Raw genomic sequence first — 21213 nt, forward strand, 5'->3', positions numbered from 1 at the left:
TTGCACAATTATTCGTCGTAGGGACACTGAGTGTACTGGATCTCCTATGGAACCTGAACCACGTGAATGTGGATGATACTATCAAGCACGCTTAAGGAATTCAGCGAATCATCAATGGGTCAGTACTGTCGCGATTGTTCCGAGGATCGGGAAAGGGGAAAAAATTAGATGGGTTCCACCTTCATGCATGCTAGTCAACTTACTAAGTGGATAATCGGTCACTGGTTTGGAATGAGTAGCAGTTGCTTGGCAGGGCTGTCCCAAGGTAATATTACTGGTAGTCCAGGCACCGAAGAACCCATTACAAGTACAATCAGAAGTACACCGGCGATGAATGAATGTGGCGCAGCAAGACTCCATTTAGTGGCGGTGCGAAGTTCTTCGATTGACCCGCTCAGTTAATCGACCGATCTGGCTTACTCCATCATTGTAATATTAGTAGGTAGTAGCTGCGGTGAGCCGAGAATTACCTAGGTACCCTACCATTGCTTTGGCGATGTTTGTCTCCTGCTTCCTACTTACTTTTTCTCTTCGGCTGCTAAGGAACTTGTCGGGTTTAATGGGAAAAAGTCTGTGGCTGGGTCCTTGTATTGTACCCCAAAGAAAGGCTGGTCCCTGCTAAGACGATAGTAGTATAGCCCAATCCACTGTGTGGGGATGGTCGGGTAAGATTACGACTCCACGACAGAGAGCGTGAAAGACGAAGCGAGTGAGATGGACAAACCTTCTGATCGACTCGACTATCTTTTCTTGACTAGCATTCAGTCCCAGATCGACGTCACGGCCGCGGATCTCTCTTCCTTCTCAGCATTGTTCTGTTTTCTTTTTGCTTTTTAAACTTCTACGTATCTTTCCATCACATCCTAATTGTGACCACTTGTTCTTTGAGCATATTTCCCCATTTCTTCCCAATGTCTCTATTTGTTTATTTCATTGCTATTTGATTAAACCATTCCTTAGCTCCCTCATCATTATCACTGGTTCTCCACTCGTATCTAGGAGATCCATCCCTCTATCTCCATCAGGAGTTTCCCCCCCTCTTTTTTTTCTTCTTTTCTTTTTTCACTTTTCCATTCTTCTTTTTTCCCTTTCAGCTCCGCACCAGCCACGGTTCTCCTTGACGCAAGTGGCTTTGCCGAACTCAATCCGTTTTCGCTTTCAGCTCTTCATTTAGTTCGGCCTCCCCCCTTCACCATCGTCCGATCCTTCTTCTGCTCTTCAACGGTTTCTTTGCTCTCTCTTACCCGAGGGCGGTCAATCTTCGGTAAGGATTACTCTATGCTCTTTCTGTAGTGTTACCGTGGTCGATTCAACCCTTCTTCCCCCGAAACCCGCAACCTGCAACCCGTCCTATAACTGAGCTCTCGGGCTTAACCGTGGGTTCAGCCACTCCCCGCTGCGGAGAACTCGAAGGCAACCATCGATTTTCCCCCGAGCGCCAACTCACTTCGGACATTGACGAATCCTTTTCTTGTCCAACACCCACTTCTCACGGACTCTCCTTTTTCATTTGACTATTATTTTTTCTCTTTCTATAATTCCCCTTTCCCTCCCATCCTCCCCATTCTTATATAATTTGATGTTTAACATTTCCTACTTATCTTTGTTATTTGCAATTCCGCGTTAGCTTATAAGAAACAAAGAATTCCATATCAGGCGATCTGACGACCATCCAGATTGTGTCGGTTGGGGATTTGTAATCGGTGATCCTTCACCCTGGGCCTCGTTGAATTGGTCCCGCCAACCAGAGAGCCATGGCGTCGCAGGAGTTAGAGAAAGAAAAGATCGAATTGAAGGAGGAGGGCGCCATTGAGGCAGCCGAATTGGCCCCTCAAGACCCCCAAGCCGCTGCGGCTGCGGAGAAAGTGTTGGTGGATGAAACCAGGAAAGCTGGCCTGCCAGCCTATCAATTTGACCCCAATGCGACCCCCGAAGAAAAAGCGGCGGCGGCAGCAGCAGTAGGTCTCTCTCGACACCTATCTTTTCGACTGTACACTGTTCGCTAACGGACGATTTCAACTGTAGCGACTACCTCCGGGCCTCAAACATGACACGAAACCTAAAGGAATGGCAATCATCACGGACAAGGTAGGTTTAGACAATGATTGCCTCTTTTGCACAACACAGGGATCTCTTGCTTAATTTAGTGTACTCCTAGGATGATGGCACTCCCGACCAATACGATCTTCCCCCACCGAAATCCGCAACAGCCCTGTTGAATGAAGAGAAGACAGAGACTGCCCAAGGAGAAAACGGTATGACCGAGGACTTGCGATGGGCTCGCGACAGAACTGGGTGGGCTCCTCGGTTTCACGAGGAGCCGACAGAGGAAGAAAAGGCAGAAGGGACCTTGCTGGACCACCAGGACTTCCTCGAAGGGAGATTAGATGACAAGTTTTTCGGCGGTAAGTAGGTCCTTCTGTGGGTGTTGTATTGGCGCTGACCGGGTTTAGACTGGTACCACAATGCTGCTATCATAGTTTTTGCTTGTCTGTCTTCTTGGATCATTGCGATCCTGGGCGGGGGCTTAGGCTGGATTTTCATCTTAATGGCAGCCTGTAGTACGTACTACCGGACATCGATTCGTCGGGTCAGGCGAAACTTCCGAGACGATATCAATCGTGAAATGGCTAAGCAACGTCTGGAAACCGACACCGAAAGTTTGGAATGGATTAACAGCTTCTTGGTCAAATTTTGGCCCATCTACGCGCCTGTTCTGTGTGACACGATCATCAACTCGGTCGATCAGGTCCTTAGCACTTCGACACCGGCCATGCTCGACAGTCTCCGACTGAAAACATTTATTCTCGGTTCCAAGCCTCCTCGATTGGAGCATGTGAAGACTTATCCTAAGACGGAGGTTGACACAGTTATCATGGATTGGAAATTTAGTTTCACCCCTAACGATACTATGGACCTGACAGCCCGTCAATTGAAGAACAAAATAAACCCCAAAGTTGTCTTGGAAGTTAGATTGGGTAAGGGCGTTGTCAGTAAAGGTCTAGATGTGATTGTCGAGGATATGGCTTGCAGTGGTTTGATGAGGGTGAAGGTGAAGCTCCAGGTTCCTTTCCCCCACATTGAGAGGGTTGACGTCTGCTTCTTGGAGCGCCCGGAGATTGACTATGTTTGCAAACCCCTGGGTGGTGACACACTTGGATTCGATATCAACTTCATTCCCGGCCTAGAAACCTTCATCAAGGAACAAATTCACAACAATTTGGGCCCCATGATGTACAGTCCGAATGTCTTCCCTGTCGAGATTGCGAAAATGCTTGCTGGAAATCCAGTGGATCAAGCAATTGGAGTCGTTGCTGTTACGCTGCATGGCGCTCATCAGTTGAAGAATCCTGACGCATTCGCTGGTACTCCTGATCCGTACGCAAGCGTCTCTTTGAACGGCCGCACGGAACTGGGACGCACAAAGACCGTTCACGACACAGACAGCCCAAGATGGAACGAAACGATTTACGTTATCATCACCTCGTTCTCTGACACTCTGACTATTCAGCCATATGATTGGAATGAGTTCCGGAAGGATAAAGAACTCGGTACTGCGACTTTCCCCTTGGACAGACTTGAAGAGCAGCCGGAGCACGAGAGTGTTTATCTGGAAGTGATGGCTAGTGGCCGGTCTCGTGGTTCTATCCATGCGGATATCCGATTTTTCCCTGTTCTTGAAGGAAGAACGCTTGAGAACGGTGAGGTTGAGCCAGCCCCAGAATTGAATACGGGTATTGCTCGCTTTACAGTTGAACAAGCTAAGGACTTGGATGGTACAAAGAGCCTTGTCGGTCAGCTAAACCCCTACGGTGTTCTCATTTTGAACGGAAAGGAAATCCACATCACAAAGAAGTTGAAACGCACGAACAACCCTATCTTTCAAAATGCTTCCAAGGAATTTTTGGTCACCGATAGAAAGAATGCTCGACTTGGCTTGGTGATCAAAGATGATCGTGACCTTACTAGGGACCCGATCTTGGGTACCTACCAGATCAAGTTCAACGATATGCTCAAAATGATGGAGAAAGGCCAGGATTGGTTCCATCTCCATGGGGCTAAGACAGGACGTGCTAAACTCACCCTACAGTGGAAGCCCGTTGCCCTCGGTGGCATCTCGGGCAGTGCTGGCTACATTGATCCAATCGGCGTGATGCGCTTCCACTTCAAGAGCGCAACTGATCTCAGGAACCTGGAAACTATGGGCAAATCTGACCCGTATGCTCGTGTGCTGCTCTCTGGCTACACGAAAGCTCGAACAGTAACGTTCAGGAATAACCTCAACCCCGAGTGGGATGAGGTAGTTTACGTTCCGATCCACAGCACTCGTGAAAAGCTCACTCTGGAAGTGATGGATGAAGAATCCGTCGGCTCCGACCGATCCCTCGGATCGCTAGAAATCAACGCCGCGGACTACGTCCGCGAGAATGAGAACGGAGAGTATCTCACTGATGACGAAAAGCAGCATATCTCCAGTGATCTTCGTATTGGTCATGGTCGAGTAAAGGGAAAACTCAACTACACCGTCGCATTCTACCCCAGCATGCCTGTTGTTAACCCGGATGACGAGGTCGAGGAGGATGATCTGACAGAAGGTGCTAATGGTGACGAGGAGGGTGGTGATCAACCCAGGAAGAGCGTGGATTCTCGACGCAAGATCTCGCATACCAAGTCGCCTAGCACGGACTCCAAGGCTGCTACAACAAATGGCACGAATGGTACAGCGGAGTCGAAGACTAGTCTTGACTCATCTAGGCCCGCTACTATCAAGGAGTCTGAAACGATGTCCGTTAAGTCCATGAAGGAAGTGCCGAAAACTTTCATTTCACTGGAGGATATAGCACAATATGGTATTTCACCGACAATTCCATTTTCCCTGTTGTTATCCCATTCCTGTGTTTGGAACTAATTTATCCGCAGAGTCTGGCTTCCTTGTCTTCAAATTTCATGAGGTACACCTTTCTCGCAGCAATGTACAGGTAGAGGTCTTGATGGACGACTATATGTTCCCCGCATACACATCACCTAAGATCCGCTCCAAGTCTGCCAAGGTTGAAGACAGTATGTGATTGTTCTCGGCAAAAGTATTACGGAATTAAAACTGATCGTGTTGCAGTTGGTGATGCCTTCGTGCGTGAGCTCGAGTTCTCGAAAATTACGCTTCGGATTGTGGACAAGGAGGATCCTAAGGCGAGCAGTGACGAGCATACAGTTGCGAAACTTACAGGCGATACGCTTTCGACTCTACAACGCATTTTGGTAAACGAGTCCCTGCCATGGTTACAATTCGCTACCCCATAACTAACTGCTTCTAGTACAACCCAACCGAACTAACACTGCGGTCGGACAGTGGGGAAGTAAGCAAGGTCACTGTTAGTGCTCGGTATATCCCTGTACATATGAAACTTGATCCGTCTGAAAGCATTAACAACATGGGAACCTTACGAGTGGATGTTCTTGATGCTGCTGAGCTCCCATCCGCCGATCGAAATGGTTTCAGCGATCCATACTGCAAGTTCCGTCTCAATGACGAAATGATCCACAAGACCAAGGTACAGAAGAAGACTCTTCACCCGGCCTGGAACGAATACTTCGAAACACCTATCAAATCTCGTATCGCGGCAGACTTCCGGGTGGACGTGTATGATTGGGACTTCGGCGACAAAGCAGATTATCTGGGCGGTACCCACATCGATCTTCGAACACTTGATCCCTTCCAAAGCCAAGAAGTCTCTCTTCCACTTGATGGCAAGTCGGGTGCAATCCGTCTGAAGATGCTGTTCAAGCCGACCTACGTGATGCGGTCTCGGCAGGGTTCCTCGACCTTCTCCGGTACCTTTGCTACTCCTGGGAAGATCGTCGGAGCACCTGTTAAGGGTGTCGGATTTGTTGGTGGCAACGTCATCAAAGGTGCTACTTTGGGTGCTTCTTTCTTGAAGCGCGGTATCACGTCGCGATTCCACAAAGATGATTCTTCGAGCATCAACGAGGTCGCAGAAGACCAAGAGGACGCATCTCAGCTCGAGGCACCATCTGTTCTGGTTGAGGGCAATACTCCGCCTAGCTCAGCGCAAAGTAATAGCCTGCAGCACTCGCGCACTCGGAGTGTGGCTTCGCATTACAGTGATAGGCTTGGCCTCGCTGGTAAAGGAGACACGGGAACTGCTACGATTACTGTGGTGTCCGCCACCGACTACCCTCCGTCGGCTAATGTGCGTGTCATTGTGAAAGCCCTGGGTCCCAAGCCCAAAGAGGTGCTCAAGAGCAAGGCCCATAAAGCCAGTGGTGGTACAGTGCATTTCGATTCGTCGCATGAGACCTGCCGTGTGCACAATACCACAGCGGACGCGCAGTATCAAATCCGAGTTGTTGACCATGCTACATTTGGTTCGGATGATGTTCTCGGAGAAGCACTCTTCTTCGTTGATGACCAAGGCTCCGTGGCCGGACAGGAGAAGGTGGTGAAGGTTGGCAGTGGTGCTGTTGCTATCCGCAGCAGCTTCTCGGGATCCGAATCTACCCTCCGGCCAGGCACTGCTCATTCGAACGGCGGAGATGCGGCGTCCGACGTAATGGACAGCCCAGACTCGAAGAAGCCCGGCCGTCGCAGCTTCCTTAGCAAGAGGAGCGTTAGCGGAGCATAAACGGCGGTTATACTTCGCCGGAAGCGTTCAGAGGAGGAACTAAAACAGTCGAATAGGGGTTTTGCCCTGGTACGACTCTCTATGTATTTGTTCCTGATGCCCTTGATGATATTGCGTTTTTCCATTATTGTTCCTGTTGTCGGCTGCTGGCCACCATGTGATGTGATATCCTTAAAGTTCTGATCGACCACTAGCATTTCTGGGAGGCTAGATGTCGAATGAGTAAATCTTATTGTGACTGTTATTACTTTTGCACGATAGATGGGTCATAACTACTCTACCCTACTCTATACAATGCAGTTGGATTGCCGTACACATAACCTTACACCGCCGGAATGAGCCAAGGGAAATGGAAGGAATGGACCTAAAGCAGTACTATTCGGTTGTTGAACTGGACTGGACATGACATGTCTTATCCCGGACCCAGTGGAAGAAACCACTATTGGAGTAATGTGCCCACCGACGTCTGTTAGGGGCTTCGTTTTTAAGTTCCCTAGCCTCTTGTGTGAACTGTGTCGCTGGCCCGAGCGCATGAAAACGATCTTATTCGATTCGTACGGAGTAGCAACCCTGATCTATGAGGGGATATTTTCTATAGTCGGGCGTAGTATGACAGTTGTCAACGTGCTGCATGTTTGGTACCTATAATGATATTTATGACATACATACATGCATATCAGGCATCAAGGACCCCTCCGCATGAGTTGTCCAGTTTTGGGGAAGGGGGGGGGAGGGGGAGGGGTGACCTCCTCTTCCTAATGGTCTTCGTTCCCTTTTCAAATCGAATCTGAATCAAGTCTCACGACAAAAGGAGTCGACGCCGGCAACTACCATCTACAAGCCCTATGGAGTATGGGTACCCTAAGTGGGGGGGTCTTAGAAGTTAATAATACATATGGGCCCAGACCGGGAAATAACTGATATGGGCACGGTAAAATTAGAAAATCCCAACCCAACGATCACTGTATCCTGCATGTCAACTGAGACTTTGAGCGACGACTAGACCGAAATAAGCGTGGCGATTCATGAGTTGGTGGCCGTGTGATCCGTTGGTGGGATCGCAGTTGATAGCGCTTTTTAGATAGGGAACAAAAACCGGATGGAATGATCGGACCTACCATTGGACTGTCCGGAGTACACCCGTCAATAGTGCGTAAAACGGGTTCAAGGACTAAGGCCGGTGTTGGGGATGTCTCACGTTTTCTCTTTCGCCTCTTTCTGCTGCGACTTTACTTAGTCGGCCTGCGGGACGTGTCAAGAGGGATTGGACAATTGTAGGGGATATAGTAGGGCACGGAGCACCATGACCACTCCTGAGTGGCTGAAGTTTCTCGAAAGTGCTCGTGCTTCCTCCTATCATATGGCGAAGATTGTATGGAACAGACGAGGAAGTTTCGATGGGCAACTTGCAAGGTTAATTAATATTACGATGGCTCAAAAAGTGACGAGGCAGTGGGGAACTCTCAAGATTACTCTCTGGACATTAGTAAATTCGAACCCTGAGAAAAGGGGGTTATGCTCGGTCTAGAATAAGGAGAGTCCCAATGTCAGATGACGATGGATGACGACCTTTGCCTTGGGATCTACCAACATCAGCTGCAGATGTACATATTATAGGTATTATATATAGCATGTGCAGTATACTACCACTTACAGTACACTTCAATAGTCGGTCGTCATGTTTTACCCCTCCTCCTCTCGAGTTGAACTTGTGTAATTCTCAACAATGCAGTGGCCGTCAGTCCTGGTATTGACGTACGGATGATGCTAAGAATAGGTAAAGGTATCACACTTGGCAGACCAAAAAAACAAGAATGTGTCTGCATTTACTGGTTTCGTACGGTCAGTGGACCGTCACCGCCTCCCGGATTCCAGTGGTGGGCTGGTAACCGCTCTGTATTGATACCGGTTTGGTCCCCTTGAATTGCAAACCCCACTTGGTTACCCCCTCCTCTTGCTCTTACTCTGTAAAAGGCGATAAAAATAAAATAATAATTTAAAATAATAATAATAAAATCAATCAATCAACCATCACAAAGGGGAGCCTAAGGTACCAAACCAACCCAATAGGAACAGTATTAAGCTTCTTCTTCCTCCTTGTCTTGCTTGCTTTTGAATCTTCTTCTCTCTCTTCCTTTATTTGCCCAAACTATCCTTTGCTCTTCTCTCTCCCTCCATCCTTGCTGTCATTCTCATCCACGTAAGTACTTTCCCCTCTTCCCTCAGGCCTGTCGCACCATTTGCCGTTGGGGACGAGTACCAACGACGGCACCTGGTTGAAACCCATTCCTCTCCGAAAGGATCGACGCTCTCTGGCGTGGCAACTGAACCCTCCTCGGGGTCCCCAATGGTCCGCTTAAATCAAGTGTCGTGTCCTCTTGGCTCATCCTTCCCTTTGTGTTCATTCTTGCTTGCTCCTCACGCCCACTCTTAAGCTTTCTGAAGCTCCATTAAAGCTAATCCCAACGGTGTTGACCGTAACAGAAATCCTCCTATCGCCCCTTTTAACTTGAGCACTCCTGCCATAGTCCTCTTTCTCTTACCTTTTGACCGAAGACCTCTCCCCGCATAACACACACAATGGCAGCCAAAGCTTTGCCTACCCACCTCAGAGCTCCAGCCACGGAAACCTCAAACGCTGGCTCTTTCGGCAAGCACCACGGAAAGTCTCAGTCTCACATGGTAAGTCTTGTGGATTTCATGACACTCGTCTGGAGTTGCGACTGCGCATGTTGGCCCGTGGTTTCCTGAATTGTATGCACACCTCCTTAGCTGCTGGGTTGCGACCCTGCAGAATACTGTGGGGGAAGGACCCGGGGCGCGGATGGGTTGCAACTGCTTTTAAGCAACTTGAAGTCTACCTTGCCTTGCTTATTGACCATATGGGCATATGAACCTGTCTTAAATGGTGGCCTGCATGGACTTGGTATACTTAGCATCGCATATCCCTACTACTGAAAGCACGCATTTCCCTTGCACGGTTTTCTGCTCAGAGAAAGCGTACATTGTATTTTGCTGTGTTACCTTGCTGAAAATCTTCAACACTTATCCTGTGCTCCTTGAAACGTATACCGGATTCCCCTGAACCGTTATCTGAATTTCTTTGATTTTATCACTCGTTTGCGACCTTCTCTTCGTTTCAGGACATTAGTTTCTATAGCTATCTTTACTTCTGGAGCACCTCTAGGTTGCGGGTTGTTTTTAGATTTTTACAAGTCGTTTTTTGCTTTGACATCCGCCGAACTCCTGTCATGTCGTGGTTTAAGACTTGCATGCTAACAGGCCGATTCCCTCAGGCGTTCGAGAATGCATCGACCAGCGTTGCTGCTTCTCAGATGCGTAATGCTCTGAATGCCCTCTCAGAGACCGTCCCTGATCCTCAGGAGCGCAAGCGCTTCGAGGCTGAGATGGACAACTTCTTCGCCCTCTTCCGCAGATTTCTGAACGACAAGGCTAAGGGCAACGAAGTGAACTGGGACCGCATTGCTCCACCCCAGCCTTCCCAGGTCGTTAACTATGAGAGCTTGGGCAGCGAGGCCTCGGTTGAGTTCCTGAACAAGTTGGCTGTTGTTAAGCTGAACGGTGGCTTGGGTACTTCCATGGGTTGCGTTGGCCCCAAGTCAGTCATTGAGGTCCGTGAGGGCATGTCCTTCCTGGATCTGTCCGTTCGCCAGATCGAGCACCTGAACCGCACTTTCAACGTCAACGTTCCCTTCGTCCTGATGAACTCCTTCAACACCGACCAGGACACTCAGTCCATCATCAAGAAATACCAGGGCCACAACGTTGATATCCTTACCTTCAACCAGTCTCGCTACCCCCGTATCATCAAGGACTCTCTTCTCCCCGCTCCTAAGAGCTTTGATGCACCTCTGCAGGACTGGTATCCCCCAGGCCATGGTGATGTCTTTGAGTCCCTGTACAACTCTGGCACTCTTGACAAGCTCTTGGAGCGTGGTGTGGAGTACATCTTCCTGTCCAACGCCGACAACTTGGGTGCTGTGGTCGACCTTCGCATCTTGCAGCACATGGTTGATACCGAGTCTGAGTACATCATGGAATTGACTGATAAGACCAAGGCCGATGTGAAGGGTGGTACTATCATCGACTACGAGGGCAAGGCTCGTCTCTTGGAAATCGCTCAGGTTCCTAAGGAGCACGTCAACGAGTTCAAGTCTATCAAGAAGTTCAAGTACTTCAACACGAACAACATCTGGATGAGCCTCCGCGCTATCAAGCGTGTTGTTGAGGAGAACGAGCTTGAGATGGAGATCATCGCCAACGAGAAGTCGATCCCCGCTGACAAGAAGGGTGACGCCGACCAGGCCATTTATCAGCTTGAGACCGCTGTTGGTGCCGCTATCCGTCACTTCAAGAACGGCCACGGTGTGAACGTCCCTCGTCGCCGCTTCCTGCCCGTGAAGACATGCTCCGATCTCTTGCTGGTCAAGTCGGATCTTTACCGTCTGGAGCACGGTCAGTTGGTCATGGACCCTAACCGCTTCGGTGGTGTTCCTGTGATCAAGCTTGGATCCGATTTCAAGAAGGTTTCGGATTTCCAGAAGCACATCCCCAGCATCCCCCGTATCGTTGAGCTCGACCACCTGACGATCACCGGTGCCGTCAACCTGGGTCGCAATGTTACTCTGAAGGGCACAGTCATCATTGTCGCCACGGAGGGTAGCACCATCGATGTGCCTCCTGGATCGGTACTGGAGAACTGTGTTGTCCAGGGAAGCTTGCGTATCCTGGAGCATTAATTTACACTTAGACTGCCATCGGCTTGCATCATTCTCCGGTTTGCCCTTCGCTGGGCTGGTACAGAAGGAGGTGTCTGCAAGGCCAGATAGATCTGTTTTAGAAGCGGGGGTTTCTTACCTTATGTGGATTTTGGGTCTGATTAACATATATCCTGTGTTGATTGAACGTCTGGGAGGCGCATTCGTGGCAACGGTTTCGATTGGGGAGTGCAGCAAAACTTAGTTTAGTATTGTCCATAATCTTTTTATTATCTTCCAACTACTAGTTCTATTTGACTTTGTCTGGACAGAGTATTTCCTCTTGATTTCCTTGATTTCTAACAAAGCATTCCTGGCCCGATGGGACGCCGAAGGATCTACCTACCCGCACAGCGTGTCTCTTCCGCGTAAGCAATGTCCCCAGATACTAGGGTCGAGGATGTTTTCCTGGTACGGTGGCCCCTCGACTTAACTCAAAAACCTACTCGGCCTCTTTCTGGCAACACATGATTGCTCCAGTCCCATTCGGGACCCCCCATCACGTGCAAGATCGCGGGACTATCTTCCGGGTGTTTCGCTATGTCCATCACTCCCAGTCAGCCCGCCATGCCTTCTGAAACGACGAGAAAAGCTGTAAAGGAGTTCCGAGGTTCTTTTTGTGAGCCTGGTCTTCTGACCTGTCGATTTGTAAGATGTGGCTGCTGTAGCACCTGATGTGGCCATGGACGCCATAGGGTTCGGACACGGTTTCCTGTTGCCATAACCAGAACTGCCTTACGCCTCTAACGTTTTCCTGTACGTCATGCATAGGCAACTCGGGCTCAGTACAAGCAAGGAGGGGGGCTTATGGACTCGTGTCTTGCGGAGCCCTGGAGCCGTCTTCTTGTTCTGGACTCCTCTTCACATGGCAGACTTTACTGTGTTTGTTAGTATAAGACTCATCGATGTTCATCAATTCGCCTTCACCATACTCTATTCAATTGCTTTGTGGGTCCCTGGCGAGTGGTTGGCGAACGAGTTGAGCTGGCTGTGTTTATTTATTGTATGCTTTCGCCGCCACCATGAGCGAACAGTCAGCGCACCGTCAAATTGCCCCGGGACCTTCTTTGAAATCTGAATTGCCCCCGGGTGATAGTCCGCCTGGAGAAAACTACCGGACCACACCGATGGACCCCTCAAAGAAGCGGGTGTCCATGGCCTGTTTGGCTTGTAAGAAGTCCAAGCGGAAAGTATGTTGTGGACTTTACTTGCGCATCATGTTTCCACATGAATGTCTCGATCCTTTCGTCTTTCTTTCCCTTTTGTTATTAGCAATACTAATAAGATTTCTTTTTCGCCACTCTTTTCTTCCTAACCAAGAAATGAAATTGAGTTTGCTACTGACAGATTGTGACTTAGTGCTCCGGGGTACCTCCGTGTGACAATTGTCGAGCCTTCAATCGACAGTGCATCTTCGATGAAACCCTAGATCAACGCCGGCGAGTAGCCGCTAAACGTACCGCAGATGAGCTCAGCTATCACCGAGACATGCTCAATGACCTCTTGAGGGTGATGCGAGCGGATGATCAATCGTTTGGCCTCAGGCTGTTGGACATTATTCGAAGGGATGCCACCGCGGAGGAGATGCGTGGATTTATCGACGAGGCGCTGGCCCAGATGGAGGGTACCGACAGTGCGGACGAGGTCACTGTCCGCAAGTTGGAGGATGTTCGACGGGTTATCAATGCTGAGGGGGCCGGGCCGTCCTTTCGTCCAAAGGTCATGGACATTCATTACTTATGCGATGAGGTGCCCTTCCGAGTTCCCGCCAAGCCATGGACTACAGTTACTGAGGATGCAGATCTTGTATCGCACTTAATATCCCTGTACTTCACCTGGGACTTCCCGTTTCATGCCTTTCTCGATCGTGATGTGTTCCTACGAGACATGGCCAGGGGCGACCTCAACTCGGAGTGTTGTAGTCCATTTCTGGTCAACGCACTTCTTGCAAATGCATGTGTATGTGATAAGCCCATCACTTTGTGGATACATACTAATTCTATGCAGCATTTTTCGGATTACTCAGAGGCATACGTGGATCCGGGCGATATCGTAACTAAGGGCGCTGATTTTCTCGCCGAGGCCGAACGGCTAAGAGACGAGGAGCCCGCAAAGCTGAGTCTGGCATTCCTACAAGGTACCCTTCTGTTATATGAAAGGTTCGCGGTCAGCTCATCCGCTATCTTCATTGGCACTTGCTATCTAACATCTACAAAGGTATTCCATATCAGGAAACAATGACCTGGGCTATAAAATGCTCCATCAAGCAATATGGACGGGCGAGTCGCTAGGCTTAATTGGCCCTAAAGTCTTCAAGTTCAGCTCTGGACAGCTCACGGATGATATGGATGTTTCTATCAAGCGGACCGCCTGGGGCTTGTTCCATATAGATACGTAAGTCATCTTACCATACCGGAAGGGTAACTCTCATCTCTTGATTAGTGTCGTCCACACCGACTTCTTAAGGCCAAGTCTCATTGACAAAGTCAACTTGGATCGGCCTGACAGAGCTCGAATGGATGAGATGGCTCTGTGGGTTCCGTATCCTTCCCATCGCGCTCCGCGGCCGTCCCTTCTTAGTCAGTACTTTGACGAGTCATGCAACCTGTGTGAGATTGCCCGTGATATCTCACAGCAACTGTATGCAATCAATGGTTCCTCTTTCTCCGCATATCATCAACGCCGCACTAAGGAGGCACTGTATGAAAGGCTTCGACGATGGCACCAGGGGTTACCGGATACTTTCAACCCAGATCACAAACCACCACCATATATTATATTACTAAGGTACGCCTATATCTTTCATCGAAGATATTGAGCACGGCAAATTCCCTCTCGCGCTTGTCAATTTAACCCCCAGATCCTCGATGATGAAGCCCTGTGTCACCTCACCCTCGACACCATGTCAATGCTGACTGTTACATTAGGATGAGGTATCATACTTTGACCATCAATCTATTTTCTTGGAGGCCCGAGGATGATGTGTCAAGTGTTGATTCCGAGGCTCCCAAAACGCCCGAGAGCCCACCCGGGCTTAGCCCACCACGTTCGAAATTCGATGCTCTCGAGAATATCCTATCTTCGGCGCGTGCAATTTCCGCGTTGACACGTCTCTATCGGCGGGAATATGGCATGAGTCGTGCACACCACTTTGCGCTGTATGCCATAAATCTGGCTCTATTCACGATGCTGGATCATGCCAATTTTGACATTTTGGATCAAGACTTCCTATCACTGACGAGCGCCTTCATAAGCTTAGCCAGCCGTTCTCAGCTTGGGAGGAATCTCTTCCATCTGTTCCGACAGTCTGTTCTGACCAAAGGCCAGGGGAAGCGAGCATCAAGCTCGAGTACTGTTAATGATGAACTGAAGGCTCTATTCACTGAAGATATCTCATCACCGTCTCGATGGGATGGTTACGCCAAGGGATTGGAGAAGCTGAATGAGGACGAACGGTACCATGGCATCCCGGGAGAGGGAGATCACACACTCTTCGACATGCTCGATTGTTATGAGAGTCTGAGCTTAGGGAAGGATGAAGTAGCTCCGGAGAGGTACCGACCAGAGGCACGATAGATGCTAACTTTGTGGTCAACCCGGGGGGGGGGGGTTTCCAAACCAAGAACTACATATATCCTGTACTTGAAGTTTATACAGTATCTACTACCCCATTTATTCTATATTTTAACCATGAACATTCTAGTTTCAGCATGTCTACTGCCTATATCACTCTATATATTTGTAAGGATAGTTTTGATTGTCCTCTTCCCGTGATCTTCGGGTGGTGACATCATTGGCTGTTCATCTCCCGTTGGACTACATCATCCTCTCTTCAAAGCTTATGGGTCGAGCCAGTCAAGGTCATTGCGGTCCGTGCCTTGTTACCGAGGACCTGAAAAGCCCTGCAGAACGAAAGCTGTTCATCTGTCGCCATGAGACGATTACACCCTTGCCGTTCCTGGCTCATATTGGCCACTGTATCATCTGGCAATGGAAAATAATTCTCACCTGTATTATTATAATCTGCCGACCGCCGAGGAGAGCAATCGAGGCCCGGGGTTCGATCTCTCGGTGCCTCAGTCCTCCGACTGGCTTTGGGGCTCCAGTCCTGGCAGCTTCCCGGCGATGAGCTTTAATCCGTACGCCATACCGCCATACACGGACCGACCTCCGTTTCCAAACCAGCAGTCTTCCAGATCGTCCTCTTCACGAGAGATTCCGAAGGTGGCTATTCCGCGGACTGCAGGTATCAGTGGCCAGTCCCAGCGTCGCCGATCCGCGCGCGCTTGCGAACCTTGTCGTCAACGGAAAATCAAGTGCGATGGAAACAAGCCGGCCTGTAAACAATGTGTGGAGCATAATGTGAGCTGTTCCTATCTAGATGTGAAACGAGTCCGAGATCAGAAACTGCTTGGGGTGCTGGCGAAGAAGGTCCAGCGTTATGAGAAGCTACTGGAAGGGATCGAGCCGGAAGTTGAAGGTGCTCTCGCAAGGCGAATCAGAAGATGCTTACAGGTTTGTAACACCGTCTGTGTACCCCTGTCAATCTTTTGGCCTCGCTTGATGAATAGGACAGTTTACTAATAAGTACAGGGCTCTGAGGCATCGTCTGCAGATGATGATTCCGACTCAGGTGACGAAACTTCATCAATTGGATCCCTGGATGAGATTGACCTGATAGATGAGGATTTGAATCGGGATGAGAAGTCGATAGCCATGGGATTTTTTGGGAAGAACTCTGAGATATCCTGGATGCAGAGATTGGAGGATGAGGTTGAAGGTCGTAGTCAAGGCCTCGATGACTCGGGCATGGCGCTGGATCAAGCTACTTCTACGCAGGAACAGAGGCATGACGTCCCCACTACAACAGTAAGCTATCATCTCGACGACCTTCAACTCCCATTAATGGATTGCGTGGATGCATACGCGCTGCCACCAAAAGAGCTAGCAGACCAGTTCTTTACCGCATTTATGGAGTCTGTGCATCCGGCATTCATGGTCATCCGGAAGAGCATCTTTTCTGCGCAATATCGACAATTCTTTAGCCAACCGTCGAATCCACCGCGGAGATGGCTTGCCATTCTGAATATGGTCTTCGCTTTAGGTTGTCGATATCAACATCTTTTGGATCACGCAGGGGGCGGGGATTTGGATGATGTGCTGTACCTGAACCGCGCTAGGAAGTTGGCCTTGAGCGGAAATATGCTCTTTGAACATGCAGATTTACAACAAATCCAAGTGGAGTTTCTAGTGGCTTTGTACTTGCTGTCAATGGGTCAAGTTAATAGGTAGGTAGGAAGTCAACCTGCGAGGATGCGTGCCTTGGGATAGCAATACTAACACTTCTAGGTCTTTCAAATTCTCGAGTATGGCACTTCGATCAGCTTTATCACTTGGAATTAACCTTCGCTTGGTGGATGGTCGAACACACTACACGTCGAAAGAAGCACGAAGCCGCCTGTGGTGGTCTATCTATCTTCTCGAGCATCAGCTTACGTCCGTCACGGGCCGAGTCTCTTGTGTCAGTGAGAACCTGAGCTCCACGCCACTTCCAGTGCCATTTGAGGAGGACGATTTCTGTAAACCGGAGGTTCTTTGTCTTTTCCAGGATGCATCCATGCGTGAAAGCCACCTAAAACTGACACTACTTCAAACGGAAGAGGAGGCTCGGTCCAGCGCCGAATGGCTACTGACTTGCGAGCCCACCCCATCTGTGTTTTTTCATTGCCTGGTGGACCTCACGAGCATAACTCAAGCCGTGATGAACAAAGTCTACAGCATCCAAGCTTTACGCGAGCCCAGTGGCAGGATTCACCCCCGCATACGAAAATACGGCAAGACCCTGGAGACGTGGCTGTCCAAACTTCCCCAGGCTTTTCGATTTACAGAGTCACATAGCGAAAGATTTCACGCACCAGCAGCTGATGATCCCTTCCAGCGAGAGCGGATATGCCTTGCCTTAAACTTTTACAGTGCTAAGATTACACTCTGCCGGCCGTGCGTCACTCATGCCAATCTGAAAGGAAGCACCTCGTCCCAGCCAGCAAAGACCACACATTCTGACCTCCGCAACGAGATGGCCGTCAGCTGCCTGCGCTCCGCCTGCTCTCTGACCTCCATCCTCCCCGAAGAACCGGATATCCACTGGTTGGTACGTGTGTCTCCATGGTGGACGATCCTCCATTACTTAATGCAAGCCAACACCGCCCTACTCCTCGGACTATCCTGCTGGTCTATTCCCGAGTTATCCAAGGATACCAAGCCCATAAGTCCAGCAACCCCACCCATCAACACTCAAACCATGCTTAAAGCATGTAAAAAGGTCATCCGCTGGCTCCACACCATGAGCTACACCAATACTGCTGCCCGCCGTGCCTTTCTCTTCTGCGATAGCTTCATCCGTCGGATCGCGCCGCGTCTGGGCCTCGATCTTACCGGTCTGCCGGATGGGGCGTCCTTGCCTTCCCATACCGACTCTATCTGGATGATGGCGGATGGACCGGAAGAAATCTGTTAAGCTTTCTTTATCTTCAGCCAGTGAGTTATTTGGATTTGGAGTCCTTCAAATGTTAGAAAATGAACCCGTGTCCGTGTTTTCCTTTTTTTTTTTTTCTTTTTTTTTTTTTTTCTTTTTTTTCTTTCCCCCCCCTTTTTTGGCACGTATTCATGACTTTATGGAAATCTGTTCACTAAATTGTAGACCTGAAACTAATATCAATGTTAAACCTAAGTTGACTACTAGATCTGCCATGATATCAATTGTGTAGAAATGAAAATGAAGTCAAGCAATATAATTCCGAATCTCCCGCGTCCCTATGGTAGGTACACAAACCGAACATGTCCCCCACGCACCCCCCAGTCAAACCCTACAGACAACACAATACATAGACAATGATAGTAAAGATCCACTTGAGGTAAATTCAACTAACAATAAACATAAACTAGCCAGTAAGTCAATATTCAACCAAGGCAAAACAGCTTAAACAATGGGGAGATTTGGGGCGGACAAAGTAAGTAAATACGTATAGCTGACGCTGAAGGAGCAGAACCAGATGGAGAAAAAGCAGAATTCAGAGAACAGTATGGAAAAGAGAGAAGACAAACTCGTCGCGGGAAGAAAAAATTAACTCGTTAGCATTGACTGATGTGTGGGAGCATTGGCTTAATTGGTTGATAAGAATAAAAGCAAGGAAACGAAACAGGAGTATGATAATAATGAATATGAATGAAGAAACCATCGTCGTAGGTACGCTGGAACAACAGAATGGAACAGATATAGACTGAAAACAGGAGATGAGAAGAAAGAAACATGTGTTGCTCTGGGAACTGTCGACTAACGGAGAAACAGATTATGAAATGCGAGTAGCGATTATTTCCACGGGTTGGGGGCACGATTTACATCTGCGGCATGATATAGGCTCGTTTGCGTGGGTCATCGTCTAGAGACGGTGGCCCACGCTTTTGGGCTGGGTTTAGGGCCATTGGATCCGCTTGTACATGCGGATGCTGGTGCGCATGTTGCACGTGATGTGTGTGCTGAACTTGCTGAACTTGAGGGTGCTGGTGCTGATGCGCATGTGAAAGGGGATGGTGTGGATGCTGCTGTGGATGCGGATGGTGCTGTGCGTGGTGCTGATGGGCCATCTGGAGCTGGTGGTGGTGGGCCTGCAATTGGGGCTGAACTTGCATTGTTGATTGGGCTTGGATCGGAGGCTGAGCTTGCATATGATTTTGCGCTGGTATCTGTGGTTGCACCTGCATTTGTGGTTGAGCTTGCAAATGAGGTTGAGCCTTCGGTTGAGCCTTCGATTGAGCCTGGGGCTGCGGCTGATGCTGCGGCTGGTGCTGGTGTTGGTGCTGGTGTTGATGCTGATGTTGATGTTGATGTTGAACATGGGCCTGCTGGGGCTGTGCTTGAGGTTGAGCTTGACCCTGGCTTGGTGTTGGAGGTTGCTGGCCTTGTGCCTTGGCTTGCGCTTCGGCTTCGGCTGCCGCCTGTCGAGCAGCAACATCAGCCTTGCGAGGACGGCCACGAGGACGTCCTGTACCGGATGGTTTCGATGAGGCTGGTTTGCGGGGAGGCTTAGGCTTTGGCGGGGCATTGGGATCAATTTCGGACTTGCGCGGACGACCGCGGCGTCTCTTTTGGGGTACTATGGTGCCGTCTGCACTAAGTACGGTGCCAGGCGCAGCGGGAGGGGGAGCCTGAACCTGTCCATGTACGCCTGGGGCCATGGCCATGGCCGGCGCTGGAGCTGGAGCTTTAGCAGCTGAGGTCGGAGTCGCACTGTTGCCTTGTGCGGCGGCGGCGGCTGCTGCTGCTTTGGATGGAGTCTTTCTAGGCTTCGGTGTCTTGCCTTCTTCTCCTGGGACTAAGGATTTTCGGGGACGACCTCGTTTTTTAGGAGTCCCGGTATTTTCTGCCGACGCGGGTTTGACCTGTGATGGAGCTTGAGGCTGTCCCGGGGTTTGCTGGGCCTGCGGTTGCTGGAGCTGGTGCTGGAGCTGGTGCTGTTGCTGGGCCTGAGCCTGAGCCTGAGCCTGTGCCTGTGCCTGTGCCTGTGCCTGTGCCTGTGCCTGAGCTTGCGCTTGCGCTTTAGCTTGTGCCTGAGCCTGAGCCTGAGCCTGCGCTTGCGCTTGAGCCTTGGCCTGCGCTTGGGCCTGAGCCTGTGCCTGTGCCTGAGCCTGAGCTTGAGCTTGTGCCTGGGCATGAGCCTGAGTCTGAGCATCTGTGGCGTATACAGCTGGTGGTTGACCATTCACTTGTTTCGCTGATATCGCAGGAGATACAGTCGCCTTGGCTTGCTTCGGACGTCGCTTGGTTTTGGTCTCTTCCGCTTCTGGCTCTTGGACTGAGAGCTCTGCACTTCCCCCCATGGTTGACGGCGTTGTCGACTGCGGTGGCCGTTGCTGGTGTTGTTGTGCTTGTTGCGCAAACTGGGCTTGCTGCTGCGGCTGATATTGGCGCTGCTGGTAAGCTTGTTGGAACGGGTGCTGCTGGGCCTGTGATTGATATGGCGAGCGCTGGGCCTGCTGCGATTGGTACCGGGCATGCTGCTGATAAGACTGCTGCGCTTGTTGCTGGACTTGTGCCTGCTGAGCTTGCTGTTGCTGGAAAGTTTGCTGCACTTGCTGCTGGTAAGGCGACTGTTGCGCTTGTGCTTGATACTGAGGTTGGGCCTGAGCCTGTTGGTAGGGAGACTGCTGGGCTTGCTGGTACTGGGCTTGCTGCTGTGGTTGATATTGCGCCTGTTGCGTTGCTTGATATTGCGCCTGCTGCTGTGCCGATTGGTACTGCGGCTGTTGCTGTTGGTACTGATGCTGCTGCTGGGGTTGAGCCGCAGCCAACATGGGCGACGCCGTCGTGGGAGTTTGCGCCGGATGGGCATGCGTCGTCTGTCGGTGTTGATACTGCGCATGTTGCATGCGGTCTATCGACTGCTGCGGCGACGACAAGCCCATGGCATGCGCGTGCGGCGACATGGCTGCCTGAGCGTTCATGGCCGCTGCGGTATGCCCGCGAAAAGTAGCCATGGGATTCATATTTCTCTGCAAGTTCTGCAGCGACAGATAAGGGTCTTTCAACTGACCCACTGATTCGGCACCTCGAGATAGCAGATCGGATGAACCCTGAGGCGGGAATTGGCCAGGGAAGGAAGCGAAATTACCGGCCGTAGGAATTCCTACTAGCGGCGCTGACGACGATGGAGTCATCTTGCGAAGATCTGGAGAATGAGCTGTAAGATCGGCTTGCTGTTGACCGCGCAGAAGGGAATTGTTCCCGGCGATAC

At 50.1% G+C, this 21213-nt stretch overlaps 6 protein-coding genes across 6 annotated transcripts; 5 read left to right on the forward strand and 1 right to left on the reverse strand.

The window, feature by feature from the left end:
* Nucleotides 1-1754: 1754 nt before the first annotated feature.
* Nucleotides 1755-6644, forward strand: AO090038000561 (putative membrane bound C2 domain protein (vp115); the record flags this gene model as incomplete). The annotated part of the gene is made up of 7 exons (XM_001825410.1): nucleotides 1755-1958; nucleotides 2026-2088; nucleotides 2159-2405; nucleotides 2454-4850; nucleotides 4921-5061; nucleotides 5117-5259; nucleotides 5316-6644. The coding sequence occupies 7 exons, from the start codon at nucleotides 1755-1757 to the stop codon at nucleotides 6642-6644; spliced, it is 4524 nt and encodes a 1507-aa protein (XP_001825462.1).
* A 2580-nt stretch (nucleotides 6645-9224) lies between these two features.
* ugp1 (UTP glucose-1-phosphate uridylyltransferase) lies at nucleotides 9225-11404 on the forward strand (the record flags this gene model as incomplete). The annotated part of the gene is made up of 2 exons (XM_023238235.1): nucleotides 9225-9326; nucleotides 9911-11404. 2 exons carry the CDS (start codon nucleotides 9225-9227, stop codon nucleotides 11402-11404), a joined length of 1596 nt encoding a protein of 531 aa, XP_023093185.1.
* Nucleotides 11405-12444: 1040 nt separating this feature from the next.
* AO090038000557 (Zn(II)2Cys6 transcription factor) lies at nucleotides 12445-14998 on the forward strand (the record flags this gene model as incomplete). The annotated part of the gene is made up of 7 exons (XM_023238236.1): nucleotides 12445-12612; nucleotides 12782-13381; nucleotides 13430-13581; nucleotides 13640-13816; nucleotides 13865-14062; nucleotides 14132-14209; nucleotides 14350-14998. The coding sequence occupies 7 exons, from the start codon at nucleotides 12445-12447 to the stop codon at nucleotides 14996-14998; spliced, it is 2022 nt and encodes a 673-aa protein (XP_023093184.1).
* A 1140-nt stretch (nucleotides 14999-16138) lies between these two features.
* AO090038000556 (fungal specific transcription factor domain-containing protein) lies at nucleotides 16139-16714 on the forward strand (the record flags this gene model as incomplete). The annotated part of the gene is made up of 1 exon (XM_023238237.1): nucleotides 16139-16714. One exon carries the CDS (start codon nucleotides 16139-16141, stop codon nucleotides 16712-16714), a length of 576 nt encoding a protein of 191 aa, XP_023093183.1.
* A 76-nt stretch (nucleotides 16715-16790) lies between these two features.
* Nucleotides 16791-17939, forward strand: AO090038000555 (fungal specific transcription factor domain-containing protein; the record flags this gene model as incomplete). The annotated part of the gene is made up of 1 exon (XM_001825406.3): nucleotides 16791-17939. The coding sequence occupies one exon, from the start codon at nucleotides 16791-16793 to the stop codon at nucleotides 17937-17939; it is 1149 nt and encodes a 382-aa protein (XP_001825458.3).
* A 955-nt stretch (nucleotides 17940-18894) lies between these two features.
* AO090038000554 (uncharacterized protein) lies at nucleotides 18895-21136 on the reverse strand (the record flags this gene model as incomplete). Its single annotated transcript, XM_023238239.1, has 2 exons — nucleotides 18895-19380; nucleotides 19433-21136. 2 exons carry the CDS (start codon nucleotides 21134-21136, stop codon nucleotides 18895-18897), a joined length of 2190 nt encoding a protein of 729 aa, XP_023093182.1.
* Nucleotides 21137-21213: the final 77 nt, after the last annotated feature.

Source organism: Aspergillus oryzae, chromosome 6 (assembly GCF_000184455.2).
Source record: "Aspergillus oryzae RIB40 DNA, chromosome 6".
Lineage (NCBI taxonomy): Eukaryota > Fungi > Ascomycota > Eurotiomycetes > Eurotiales > Aspergillaceae > Aspergillus > Aspergillus oryzae.